At 44.2% G+C, this 14,742-nt stretch overlaps 1 protein-coding gene across 13 annotated transcripts in view; it reads left to right on the forward strand.

The window, feature by feature from the left end:
* CADPS (calcium dependent secretion activator) overlaps positions 1-14,742 on the forward strand; it is a 367,289-nt gene that overhangs the window by 211,511 nt on the left and 141,036 nt on the right. For all 13 annotated transcript variants that reach the window (XM_065408642.1, XM_065408643.1, XM_065408648.1 and 10 more), the window contains exons 7-8: positions 3,320-3,431; positions 11,524-11,663. In XM_065408642.1, coding sequence (XP_065264714.1) covers positions 3,320-3,431; positions 11,524-11,663 — 252 coding nt within the window. The remainder of the gene's footprint in view (positions 1-3,319; positions 3,432-11,523; positions 11,664-14,742) is intronic.

Genomic DNA, 14,742 nt, shown 5'->3' on the forward strand with positions numbered 1-14,742 from the left:
GGTTTAAGTGCTTACCCATGTTCTTCACCTGCCATCCCTGTGCTCAGTACAGGTAGGGCATTCAGAAACACAGCCCAAGAGTTCTGCTTCCCTCTCTGCTACTATATATTCCATATTAATGGGGCCCTACCAAATTCACAGTCCATTCTGGTCAATTTCATGGTCATAGGATTTTTAAAATCGTAAATTTAATTATTTCAGCTATTTAAATCTGGGATTTCACGGTGTTGTAATTGTAGGGATCCTGACCCAAACAGGAGTTGTAGAGGAGGTCGCAAGATTATTGTAGGGGGTGTTGCGGTACTGCTACCCTTACTTCTGCGCTGCTGATGCTGGCGGCAGCGCTGCCTTCAGAGCTGGGCAGCTGGAGAGTGGCGGTTGCTGGCCGGGAGCCCAGCTCTGAAGGCAGAGCCGCCGCCAGCAGCAGCTCAGAAGTAAGGAAAGACATGGTATGGTATCGCCACCCTTACTTCTGCAGTGCTGCCGGCAGAGCTGGGCCGTCAATCAGCAGCCACCACTCTCCGGCCGCCCGGCTCTGAAGGCAGCAATGCAAAAGTAAAGGTGGCATGGTATGGTATTGCCACACTTACTTCCGTGCTGCTGCTGGCGGGGCGCTGCCTTCAGAGCTGGGCGTCCGGCCAACAGCTGCCGCTCTCCAGCAACCTAGCTCTGAAGGCAGCGCTAAAGTAAGGGTGGCAATACTGCGACCCCCCCCCTAAAATAACCTTGTGACTCCCCTGCAACTCCCTTTTGGATCAGGACCTCCAAGTTTGAGAAACACTAGTCTCCCCCGTGAAATCTGGTCCTTGTTGTGGTTTTACCTTATACTATACAGATTTCACGGCGGGAGGGGTGGGGGAAGGAAACCAGATTTCACGGTCCGTGATGCATTTTTCATGGCTGTGAATTTGGTAGGGCCCTACATATTCATATAGGAGGAAAAAAGCTAGGTGAATTAAGAGCCAACTAGTGTAACTGAAACTAAACACATTTTGAAGTTCAAGATCTTTATGTATTTGGTGTTTAATTTTCCTGCCTTTGAACTTCCTGGTTTCTGCTGAAACTGGAAGCAGAATGCTATTCTTGCAATAGTTCCAAACTGGATTGAACCAGACAGAACCAGCAAGTTCACAAGAAAAGCCTATTCATACAAGGTTGCCAGCCCAATCGATTTACAAAATTAACTTTGGATAAGCATCCAGAGTCAAACATTTGAATGTTTTTCTTCAACTAACTTCTAAATCTTTTGAGATTTTCCTGTTCCAATTCCTTGCCAGGTGACAGAACAGAGCAGATAGACCGTACAGGGTTATGATGCAAAGTGCATGAATGTGCCAGCAAGCCCGAGGGCTTGTTTACACAGGGACATGCAAGACAATTAATTTGAATTAACTAGAGGTGTGAATTGACAATGGATTAGTTAAATCCCTGTGTGACTAGTCTTCAGAATTAAAGTGCCCTTAATTCGGTTTATTTTAATTCACTTCCAAAATGATTTAAACTAAATTGATTGAAGGCCACTTTAATTCTGAATAAAAATGTTCACAGAGGAATTTAGTGCAGTTTAAGTAATCCACTTTGAAAGATCATTCGGGTTATCTTCCCTGAGTATCCACATGTAGACAAACCTTAGAAAACTCAGTGACCTTCCCAGTGGGATTTTTACTAATATTGTAGCCTCGGTTTCAGAAAACTGGTAGATTTTTGCAGAGAGAAAGTTGGAAAATAATGTTGAAATAACAACTGTCCATTTAAGGACAATAGCAATAATATGGATACTTTGTCAGGGTTTATTGAGCTTTGTGTGCTACATTAAGCAAAAGAGAGAAAAGGCAACTGCCTACTTTTGCAACAGCAACTGCACTGATTTTTTAAAAATGGGAGCACGGTTTTAAAGTTCCTGAGACAAAATTAAATGAGCTGTGAAAATATTGAAAATCCATTCTGTCTATGATGAAAAGTTTCCCGTCCGTCCAAAATCTGGAGAGAGAAAAAGCGGCCGAGCACACATTAAGCACAATTGAATGGAGAAACTTGTGCAGTAGAACTTCATTAAATCTCTGTCCACTAATCTGTAAACCCAGTAATTCCCACACAGACGCCAGTGGACTCACCTTACAAAGATCAGTAACAGAAACAGAGCTGTGGTGAAGTCTCCCATTACTAAGAATTTGACTTTGGTTCAGGCTCTTTTATGGTCTCCAACCCCAGGTAAGTTAACGGGGATTGTATAAATCAGGGAAATATTTGTTGCAGTGTATTTACTAGTATTCTATAAGTCATGAATAGCTATAAAACTAAATTGCACATGTTAAAATGAATGAGGGCAGCACACTTCGTAGTGGGATAACCGTGATCCATTGATTACTCAGTAGTTCACAAAATGTTATGCTCTACAGTGGGTCTGCTAGTTACTAGCAAGATTCTGCTGAATGTTGAGGGGAAAATCCACATGCTCTGTGAAATTAGTTCGTGTTGTCTGCATACCCATAGATCTTTCTGACTGCAGAACTTTAGGGAGTAATGTAAGGACTGGTTGGCTGTGGGGTTTGTTTATGAGATATGGGATATTTAACTTTTAGGTCGCTGTTTTCAAACCCAGGCTACCATTTGATGGATGATTAGTAGATTTTGTATAATGAATTAGTGGTCTCCATCCAGTTCTTACTTGGATAGGCCTCCATATCCTCAAAATCAGCACACCTTGGCATCCTTGTTAGCAATCCCAGCTAATCTTGCTCAGAGGTGACCACTCCGGTTTAAGGCTGGAGTCTATGGATGGGCAAGCACGGCCACTACCAACACTGAACCTGTTTTGTGGGTAAATAGAGCTGGCAGGGCTCATCCTTAAGTAACTTTTGGGAATGCAAAATTAACTTGCAACAAAAAATGAAAAGAGGAAGCTACAATAGATAAGAGTAGAACAACAGATACAAAGCATTACAGACATTATGTGTTTAGAGAGCCAATATCCTTCTAGTCTATAACTATGCTACAAACATTCACTGCAGGCTGATTATTGGGCTTTGTTTTATTAATTGGCAAACTAGATGTAAATAAATAAAGTTCTCTTCAAACTTGATTTTGTATTACTTCCACATACTCCATTGTCTTCCATGAAGAGCCAGTACGACATTTCTGAGTATCTATCTTGCATTTTCCTAGCAAGTTAATTAACACATTGTCACTCACACAGTTGTATCACTTGTGTGTGTGTGTGCCAGACAGTGACATATGATATTAACCATTTACACACCCAGGTGACAGCACAACTGTCCTGCTCGTGTTTCTAAACATTTCCCTGTGGTTGTGTTCACAGCTGGGGCACTCAAGGTGACTTTACCACAACGCACGCACTTCCCGCAGTGAAGGTGAAGCTGTTTACAGAGAGCACCGGAGTGCTGGCTTTAGAGGACAAAGAACTTGGGCGGGTAAGAAAAATCTCCACTTTAATGATGTCTCTCTAGGTCTGTTGATGAGGTTAAGAAAATATCTCTGGAAGCAAGCAGAGCATTTTGTGATTCCAAGACACACAGCAAAAGAGGGCATGCTAAACACACTCTCTCTCCACGACAGTGTTGGAAATTGATGCAGTTCATAAGTTGTCTTTGGTGTTAGCTTTTAATGGCAGTAGTTCAGCTGGCTAAGCACTCACAGAACAAATGCAGAATGTCTTTTGTGTGATATTGGCAGTCCTGGATCCCTTAGAAGTGCACACAGCTGAGGGAAAGAAGACAGAGATTCTTTTAAAGCAGAAAAAGGGGTTTAAGGCTAGACAAATGAGTGTGAGGCTGCTTTCATATACACATTACATTCACTGCCGCACTTGGGGAAAATAGCATTGATGGGGCTGATTTGCAGCACCTATTCACCAGGGTGAAATCCTGACACCATTGAAGCCAGTGGCAACATTCATGTTGGCTTCAGTGGGGCCAGGACTTCACCCTAGGACAAGGGTGGGCAAACTTTTTCGCCCGAGGGCCACATCTGGGTGGGGAAATTGTATTCAGGGCCATGAATGTAGGGCTAGGGCAGGGGGTTGGGGTGTGGGTGGGAGTGCGGGATGTGTGTGGGGGGGTGCGGTGCAGGAAGGGGCTCAGGGCAGGGGGGTTGCGTGCAAGAGGGGTGCGGGGTGTGGCAGGGGGCTCAAGGCAGGGGGTTGGGGGCTCAAGGCAGGGGGTTGAGGTGCAGGAAGGGTGCGGGGTGCAGCAGGGGGCTCAGAGCAGGGGGTTGGGGGCTCAGGGCAGGGGTTGGAGTGCAGGAGGGTGCGGGGTGTGGCAGGGGGCTCAGGGCAGGGGTTGGGGTGCAGGAGGGGTGTGGGGTGTGGCACGGGGCTCAGGGCAGGGGATTGGGGTGTGGGAGGGAGTGTGGTGTGCATGAAGGGGCTCAGGGCAGGGGGGTTGGGGTGCAGGAGGGGTGCGGGGTGCAGCAGGGGGCTCAGGGCAGGGGTTGGAGTGCAGGAGGGGTGCAGGGTGCAGCAGGGGGCTCAGGGCAAGGGGGTTGGGGGCTCAGGGCAGGGGTTGGGGTGCAGGAGGGGTGTTGGGTGTGACAGGGGGCTCAGGGCAGGGGGTTGGGGGCTCAGGGCAGGGGTTGGAGTGCAGGAGGGGGCTCAAGGCAGGGGGTTTTGGGGCTCAGGGCAGGGGGTTGGGGGCTCAGGGCAGAGGTTGGAGTGCAGGCGGGGTGCGGAGTGCAGCAGGAGGGTTGGGGGCTCAGGGCAGGGGTTGGGGTGCAGCAGGGGCTCAGGGCAGGGGGTTGGGGTGTGGGAGGGGTTCGGGGTGCAGGCTCCAGATTGAAATCCCACAGGCTGGATTGAAATCCCTGATGGGGCGGATCTGGCCTGCGGGCCGTAGTTTGCCCTCCACTGCCCTAGGAGATGAAATGTTGCATTACATCTGGGAGGTGGATTTCATCTGCCAGTGCCCTCATCAGTAAAGGATTCAGATTCCCTGGCTTTGGCTACAGAGCCTCTGGTGACCCCTTCCTCCCCTCTCACTGCCCCACCCTTCCCCCGCAGTCACTGCTGTTCCCAATCTGGATTCCACTCTTCGTGGCTGTGTGTCCACTAGTGCCATTGCCTGCTCAGAGAGCCCATGGAGAGCACTTTTCTGTTGCTTCATGACACTTCAGTGTGTCCGTGCCTCTGATCGCTTTCCTCACCCTTCCTATTTCTGTTTATGAGATCGGATGACCAGAACTGGACACACTGTTCCAGGTGAGGACGTCCCATTGCCATACGCAGTGGCGTTCTAATATTCTCAGTACTGTTTTCGAAACTCATTCTTTAAACTTTCTACCATGGCGCTTTCTTTTGTGACAATGACTGCCTGCCGAGCAGAGCCCTTCGCTGAGCCGGCCACGGTGACAAGCAGCTCCTTCTCCTGCGTGGGTACAGTTGGTTTAAACCCCAGTTGCTTTGTCGCTCTTGTTTCAACTGAAGAACTGTGATTTCCTTGCCAGGTGGCAATTGTGAGCAGTGTTGAATTTGCCAGGCTTGGAAAGGAATTAGCAGTGCGTGTTGTACAAAACATTTTTCGGGCTCTGCCTTGTCCCCAGTGACTTCTGGAATGCTGATGAGCCAGCCCCACTGCTTCAGCGTCATTCTGAGTCCATCGGGGAGTTGCAGCTCCTTTTTAGCTTCCCAAACCCAACTGGTACTGGCCAGTGCTGATGAACACAGAGGGTGACCTGGTAATTTCCTTTGGAGTACGTCCACCAGCACTTCTCAGCCAGCTGCACTTCAAAGAGGCACTCAGTATGCCTGAAACTGCCTTCTTCTGTCTGGTGATGGTGCTTGTCTGGTTGGGCTGCTTTGGGATTTGTTTTTGTTCAAACAACTACATCTTGAGCGCATTAAGCCCCTGATTTAGCTGTTCAAATTGACACAAACCTGTCTGAGCTGATGAGGGAAGACAGCAGAGTCTCCAAGGGAAAGGAAACTAATGCCATCCTGTACACAAAAACATCATGCCTAGCTGCCCTTTCAGAAGTGTTTTGTGGTCTGCCAGACATTTACAATTCTCGTTTTCAATGGCAATAGCTGAATTGGGAACTGGCTAACGCTTCCAATTTAACTGTTTCACTTGATGGTGAGAACTGGAACATACCCACGAGCCTTAAATGGCTGCTCCCAGGGCCATGTTAGACTCATGGGGTGAAATCCTGGCCCTGTTGAAGTCCGTGGCAACATTCCTACTGACTTCAGTGGGGTCAGGGTTTCACCCACGGAGGGCAGCAAGGTTAATAAAATATAAGAACACTAAGTACATTTTTTTAATGAGAACAATTTAAAAATACATCAAAAAAGTACTTACAAGGAAGCTGCTTTCCTCAAAAGCAGATGTTTTACTGGACTGGAGATCAGAGGTTTCTGTCTGCATCAAAGCTGGGGTGGAGGATCTCTGGTCCTTACTCCTTAATACCAAGATCTGTGGGGAGTGGGGTTCCCTATGCCCCTTTGTACTGGAGGCTTTGGGAGATGGTGTGGCAGATCCCCCAATCATATGCCGACGGTTGTAGGACGACCCACAGATCAGCTCTGCTCTCCTCCATGGCCCTACAGGGAGGACTCCACCCCAAGTGAACACCCTGCTCCTATCCAACGCCCAGCCACTTGGGCATGACACAGGAAAAAGGTTCTTCCCCTGGAAATAGAGAACAGATGTTTATAACACTATCCCTGCCCTTCCCTCCTGCCCTTTTACTGCCAAATGCCAAAAACTTGCTTTGAAAAAGATTTTATTTTTAAAAAGTGATTGGAAATGAAAGACCATTATAACAGCACTAAGAAACGAGGGCCGATCTTCAGGGATGCTGGAATCAAACCTTTCAAAGAATAATGCATGCTCTGCCAGTATTAATCCATATAAATAACACAGTTTTGGAATCATACCAGTGAAGTTTGTCTGGATGATTAAACATAAAAGATGAATCTAGTGGGTAAAATTCAGTATGTATAGCATTAAATAAGGTGATGAATAAGGGCCTGATCCAAAATGCATTACAGTTGTCGGTCGATTTCAATGGGATTTGGATCAAATCCTAAAAAAGTGCACTGGGTATCAGTGTCAAGGGCACTTTGGTCTCCATGCAGAAAAAATAAATTATAGTTTGTTGTATCAGCAGTAAAGCTGAAGCTCGATGGAGTATAAAAAAGGGATGATAAACTGGGTTGGTATTTGGAAGTTGCATGGAATAATACCAGTCAGGAATGAATGATAGAAACACCATAAGTAATGAGGGTGAATACTGCCAGTTATAAAAAGAATTTGCTTGCCTGTAGGCTAATACATTATGAGGAGATGCATCTCGCTGCCCAAGAGTGGAGACTTTAATGAATTTTAACATGCATTGGTGTGAGTCACCAGAACAGGATGAAAACAAAACCAAAAAACCAATGTAACAAAAAAACCAAGTATGAAAATGAAAAGATCAAAAGACCGATGTTTATGCATCAGGAATGGAGAGAGTCATTTCAAATAAATAAATTAAATTAAATTAATGGAGATATCCTATCTCCTAGAACTGGAAGGGACCTTGCAAGGTCATTGAGTCCAGCCCCCTGCCTTCACTAGCAGGACCAAGTACTGATTTTGCCCTAGATCCCTAAGTGGCCCCTTCAAGGATTGAACTCACAACCCTGGGTTTAGCAGGCCAATGCTCAAACCACTGAGCTATCCCCCCTATGTATTTCAATACACAGAATAGTTATGAAATTACTGAGGCTTTAGCCACACACATCTACATGTACTATAATGGGGAATAAATTACATGAAGGGATAGAGGTAGAGTCACTAGGAGGAAATGAAATATTGTACTCCCAGAAAGTAGTGACAGGCTTGGTCTTTCTATTCTTCCTTATCTGAGAGGCACTGTCCTTTCTAAACAGTGGGCCATTGCTTATCTGCAATCCATGGCCCAGTTATCATCGATGTCAGTGAAAATTCCAAGCACACAAAGAGGGTAAAACATGACCCCTTGTGGCAATTAATATTAAATGCCATGATAATGAGTGTAGAATAAGCAGATGGACAAAAAGATCCTTTTGAAGAATTTTCAGAATTCTTAGACTTACCAGCTCATGACCTCAGCCGGTATAAACCGGCGTAGCTCCACTGCAGACAGTGAAGTTCCATTGATTTACACCAGTTGAGGGTCTGGACCATCATCTCTTCCCTGCCGGAGGCGGAAGTGAGAAACGCTGAAAAGGTTATAAACCTTTTGCAACAACTGATATCTTGGCATCTGATATGAATATGCACTGCTATAGGAATATGCCAGATGTATTTATGTGCATTTTAAATTCCAGCCCTGTGTTCAGTCAGGAAGCATAGAATATAGAAGGTGAACTATTGATTAAATTCAACCCAAAATCAATTGCTCCAAAAGAGGATGTATGCTCAGACTCACAGAGGGGATGGGGGGCTCTTTGAAGACCCCTGCCAACAAACTGACCTGTCTGAAATTTTGCCTGCTGCCTCTCATCCCACTAGGTTAAAAAAAAAAATTAAAAAGTTGGGGGTGGGGTGAAATTTTATCTGAATTTCACTTTTCCACCTTTTTTTTTAAATCTCATTGTGTGTTTAGAATGGCCTGGAAACTGCTACATTGTTCCTTTTGCAAGACAAGGGGGTGAGGTAATATCTTTTATTGGACCAACTTCTGTTGGTGAGAGAGACAAGCTTTCGAACCACACACAGCTCTTCTTCAGGTCTCTGAAGAGGGTCCAATAAAAGATATTAGCTCAATCCCACACCTTGTTCTTTAATATCCTGGGATCGACATGACTACAACTATACTGCAACATTGTTACTTTGTTTTGTGTGTTGCAGAGAAGTCCCTTTGGTATTTGGGGGGGGGGAGGCAGCTTAGTTAGAAGATAAAATGATGTAAATAGCTGTTTGTACGTGATGTCCATAAATATACCTCTGCTATGGTTTGCTGGGTATTGGTGAACCCCGCCAGCAGAGGCTGTCTGCGGTCTGCTCCATGACACCTCCAACTCTCTCCACAGGAGTAGAATGTAAGCGGACCCTCATTCAGGCCTAACAAGCTGAAGGCTGATTTACTTTCAGGACTGTTTAATTGAATTCAAAGGGATTGCCTGCGGTGGGAAAGTGACCGCCGCTTCCCTTTTCAGTAGGGGTTACTCGCTCTCACATTGATGTTCCAACTTGCTTCTTCTTCAGTAATGTTGTGTCATAGAATTGGGCTGCATCCTCCCTGACTGGCGCACCTGCAGTAATTTGACCTCAGAGGCGTTCTGAAAGGAGCCAGACTCAGACACTGACAGGAGCCTAGTGCAGAAAAGAATGGGAGTGGGAGCCAACTAGCTATCTGAGAACTTCAAGGAAGAAGGATTGTTGTCAGGGCATATATATGTAACAGAGACAAACCAAAGTGCCTACAAAAGCTATAATTTAATGATCCAAAAGCCTTCATTTGGGAAGTGTTTGTATTTCTTCAATTAATGTAATTTTGTCCTAAGTCTTATAAAAATAACAATGAGTAAAGGACACACATCTGCTGAACATTTCTCTCCATAATTATAAATCTTTCATGGTTTAAATTTAAACTTATTGCACTCTCCTGTTTAAATTACTTGAATCTGTGGCATATGATCTAAAATCGATAATTGACTGAAACACTTCTCTCCATTGAATCAGTTGCTCATGGATCAGAGTCATCCAAAAATTAGTTCAAATAAAACCCACCAAAACCAAATAAAAACCAACAAATTATTCTCCTTCTAGCTGACTTTGATCAGGTACATTATTCTATTCAAAATTATAATACATCCAAATTGTCTCAGATGAGTACTAAGGAGCTGTGACTTCTGCATTTCTGCTCAGCGCTGTTCATTTTCTTAACCTCATCCCACTCATATGTCAGTTTCGTCATTTAATTGTGTCCTGTCTATCATTTAGGTTGTGATCTCTCTAGGGCACGAACTGCCCTTTTTGTTACATTTCTGTATAGTTCCTAGCTCAATGAGACCCTGAGTTTTGACAGAAGTTCCTAGTAATATTATTACTACTAATAAAGGATTTTTATCAGTAATAATCTTCATTCTTTTCTCTTCTATTGTGTATGCTATACTCCTTAAACTATTTAATGAATACTTATTAATAATAGTTAATAATAATTAATAGTTAATAATATCATACATTTAAACAATTTAACCTAGATCACTAATTAATTAGTTATTTAACAAGGTTGCTCATGACCACCAGGTATTAGCTTTTCCAATTTAATAACAAATGCACTAAACCAAAACACTGATCTCTAGTAGATATTTCCCATTATTCCTTATCTTCTGCTTTGAAGGGTAAATAATATATAAAGTGCCCACACTGTAAATAGAATTACAGGCAAAAAAAAGTGTGTTAAAAGAACATTAAGGTTGCTAAGCCAAGCACTCAAAGGTTAGGATATGCCATAAGAATGCACAGGCATCCTTAATTAATTTGGCCTCCTTGTATGTATGCATTATGATGCAATTTGTAATTGCATGATCTCTTGCTACTATTCCCCTGAATCTCTGATCCTCTCCTCTCATCCTGTTCCTTACCCACTTCTACATTCAAGTCAGGATCCTCCTCCTCCTCCACACTGCCTGGGTACTAGCAGGGGAAACACTGAGAACACAGGCTCCCTGCTCTCAGGTCCTGTGCTCGACATCACTGTAGCCTCCAGTGGCCATGAAGAGCATTTGTAGGGAAAGTCTTGCTCAGTATTGGATTGGAGCACCACTGGTTACTCAGAGGGGATGACATACATTGATTCCAGTCAGCATGTAGGATCTGCGAAGGGACGGAGCAGGCCCAGTGGGGTGCAGACAGAATTGTCATAGAGTTTAGCTGGCAAACTTTAACAAGTCTTTACTGAGCATGTGCTAACTGAGATTTTCCAAAGGCTTTTAATTTTGCCAAATGTGGGCAAATTTTCACAGGGACAGCAAAAGGCACATCCTTAATGCTAGGGTGACCTCTTTTAAGTCAAATTTTAAGTCCCTGTTCCAAAGCATTTTTAATTAAAACTTTCCAAAAAATCTCTACCTGAGGCAGCCAGCCAGTCAGCCCGAACTTTTGGCAAAGTTATAAGCAACTGAAAACGGTATCAAAATGGAGAATGTCCGGCAACATTAACTATAGCAGGTTGCTACCTGCTCCGCCTGTAGTATCAGTATGAACTGCCCTGGAGACTGACTTATCTGTGAAACTGTGAATTCTTTTGCCTTAGTCGTTTCTCAGATGATTTAAAGATGGAAAAATACTGACAATGGTAAATGTCACATATCGTGACCACATGCAATTACATTTTTCAGGACACTGAGAATAATTATGCAGAGCTAGAGCAGCCAAGGAGGTACAATATAAAATCCCAAAATAATAAAATTTAACTTAAAATATGGTGAGTGAAATCCTGCCCCTAATCAAGTCAATAGGAATGTATTTTAATTCCCAGTTAAAACCAATGTAATGGGTCACTTCTCTCCTTCACCATTGCTATCTTTGTTATGTGCAGGTGGTTCTTCACCCTACTCCGAATAGCCCAAAACAATCAGAGTGGCACAAAATGACTGTTTCCAAAAACTGCTCAGATCAAGATCTAAAGATCAAACTTGCAGTCCGAATGGATAAACCTCAAAACATGAAGCATTCTGGGTAAGTGCTTTGTTTTGTTCTGAATCAAGTGGGTTTGAGTTTGGATTTTATAACTTGAGCATGACAGGAGTGGAGAGAGACTGTTTTATTCTCAAATTCACAGAAGGATGAAAGAGGCATAAATATAGAAATGGAGCTAGTTCACTCATTTGCAGTGCACTTTACATATTTTAGCATAATCCTTTTAATACGCTCATGTGCATCAACCTAACAATTTAAATCCTTAAGCAGTACTCCTGAGGAAATGACTAAGGATTTTAGTTTCTCTGTTAGAAAATAACCAGTGAGATGCCCTGGTCTTTTATTTCGACATCAGTATAATTTCCCAATTTATTCTGTTTCTTCCAACGTTGAATTCTCAGAACCAACAAACAACGGGCTTTCTGCTTGAGGTATACACCAAGGATGAAGATGAACTATTAGCATCATTATTTATATTGGGATGTACAATCCTTTACAATTGTAGAATTAAATAGAATTCACGTAGAGTAAAACATGAGGGTATAACTAGGAGTAATGGGATGGAATTTAAAGTCATTAAAAGTTATACCTGAATATCAGAGAGAAACTCCCACCAGAGATATCCTAGGCCATGGAATAGTCTCATGAGGGAATGATGGAATCCCCCATTGACTGAGACTTTGAAAACTACAGTAGACACAGCAGACACTAAAAAAATACAGTAGGGAAAATGTTCTTTGTTGGCAGGGAAATGGGCTAGATGACCCAACTGGCCTCTTCTGTCTTTTGGGCCCAGATCTTCACTCACATTGAAACTGTGGGAGTTGTATGTTTGTTTCTGAGGGCAGAAAATGAGCTCTTCCTATCATGATTCCATAAACCGTATGCACTTCAGCCAATCCTGAGCTGGCCAATTCAATAAACTCATTTAACCAAAGAAGAATAATTCCTCGTCCTTTACTTTCTCAGACAGGCAGATAAGCACATTCCCCATACTACCAGATCAGCTCTAGGAGGATATAACCAAGGCCATTGGCAAGGCTTTCCTCTCTGATTTCTCTTTGAGGAAGAGTGTGTAATAAATAGCTACCACATAAACCATCCAGAAAAAAGATTGTTTTGTTTAACTTCTTCTCCAGATGCATATTTCTATAGCTACAAAAATTATTTATTTTCATAAAGTTTTGCATCATAATTGATAGAGGGATCAAACCACTCATCCTCTTTCTTTTTTCTTGTTTGTCTGTCCAGTAGTGAGGTCAGGATTCCTAGCCACATTTGGAGCATAGTTGGCCATCACAGGATTCCAGAAATCATCCGTAGAGGATATTCTTTCATCAGTCATATTTGTTTACCTTGCAGCTTCTGATGGCAACTGGCCTGAATAGCTCTAGCTTTGGTCATGCTTTTTTGGTCTAACGTTTGATTTAGAAGGTGTTGGTTAAAATTATTTACTTTAAAATATTGGTTCATTGCAATATCTACCCTTGGAGCCTGATCCGGAACCCATTGAAATGAATCAGAACCTTTCCATTGACTTCACTGGGCATGTGAATCAATCCCTACAGCTTCATTGCAGAGAATCTGTGTTAAAGGTGTTAGCTAAATATTGTACAGTGTGGAGACCAAATTTGGGGAGTTCTATTGGTGTATGTCTGGTTGACCTCACTGGAGTTACTCTGGATTTATAATGGCATAACTGAGAGCAGAATCTGGCCAAAGTCTTTATTAGAATACGCTTCTCTTCAGCACTCACATCCTGGCATGCCACTTTGTTGTGCAATACATTTAGGTTGTCAATCAATGATTTGACTGTTCAAATACAGAACAACTAAAAACAGCATGTTGCAGTGCTTGTCAGCACTGAAGTCTTGCAATGTTTCACTGCTGACACTTGTTGACAAAACAGCATTTAATTATGAGAAATCAGTTATAGGTTGGGATTTTACGTTTTGTTTTGTTTTTAATTATCTGAAACAGGAAATCTCTATGCAGAAGGACCTAGAGTGAGTCTCAATCTTAGTGTACAACCTACAGCTTTATATGTTACCAGGTGTGAAATCCTGGATCCACTGAAGCCAATGGCAAAGCTCCCTTTGACTTAAATGGATCCAGGATTTTAGAAGGTTTATTTTACTTGTTTGCCTATTAATTTGTGTTGAGATCACAAGTTTGCTAATACTAAATCATAACATTTCTTTTAGGGTGCCTAATGAAACAGGGTTACCTGTGGGAGGAATGGGCAGAAACCATTCTACCTTTGCACCTAATGGCCTGTATCCAGGGCCGGTGGAAGGATGTTTCGCGCCCTAGGCGAAACTTCCACCTTGCGCCCCCCCGTCCCTGAGCCCCCACCCTGAGGCGCCCCCCCCCGTGGCAGCTTCCCCCCTCCGCCCTGAGGTGCCCCCCCTGTGGCAACTCCCCACCCTCAGGCACCCCCCCGCCCCAGCTCACCCCTGCCCCGCCTCCTCCACGAGCACGCCATCACTGCTTCACTTCTCCCGCCTCCCAGGCTTGCGGCGCCAATCAGCTTAGGCGCCGCAAGCCTGGGAGGCAGGAGAAGTGAAGCAGCCACGGCGTGCTCGGGGAGGAGGCGGGGCGGGGGTGAGCTGGGGCGGGGAGTTCCCCTGCGTGCCACCCCCCCCCCCCCTTGCTGCAGGCGGCCCTCCCCGCGCTCCACTGCCCCAGCTCCCTCCGCCTAAATGCCGGCGGCGACCGGGGCGGCTGAAGATCCGGCCGCCGCAGTCGCTGCCGACGAAAATGGCGTCCCCCAAATCCTAGTGCCCTAGGCGACCGCCTAGGTTGCCTAAATGGTTGCACCGGCCCTGTCTGTATCCACCTATATAAGGACATGAGAAACCTCCCATTAAAGTCAATGGAAAAACTCCCATTAACTACAGTACCACTTAGATCAGCATCTATAGATGAAGCAAAAGTAACTCACAGGACTTTTGATTATATTCTTAGAATGCTTTTTGATGCCTGATTCTGTTAATTGGCTTGTGCATCCTAAAGTCTGAAACTGTGCACATTTTATGTAAGAGTCACAGAGTCAAACCCCAGTTTACCATTTGAGATAATGACAAACTTCTCATTGGCTCCAATGGCAGCAGAATTG

Source organism: Emys orbicularis, chromosome 7 (assembly GCF_028017835.1).
Source record: "Emys orbicularis isolate rEmyOrb1 chromosome 7, rEmyOrb1.hap1, whole genome shotgun sequence".
NCBI lineage: Eukaryota > Metazoa > Chordata > Testudines > Emydidae > Emys > Emys orbicularis.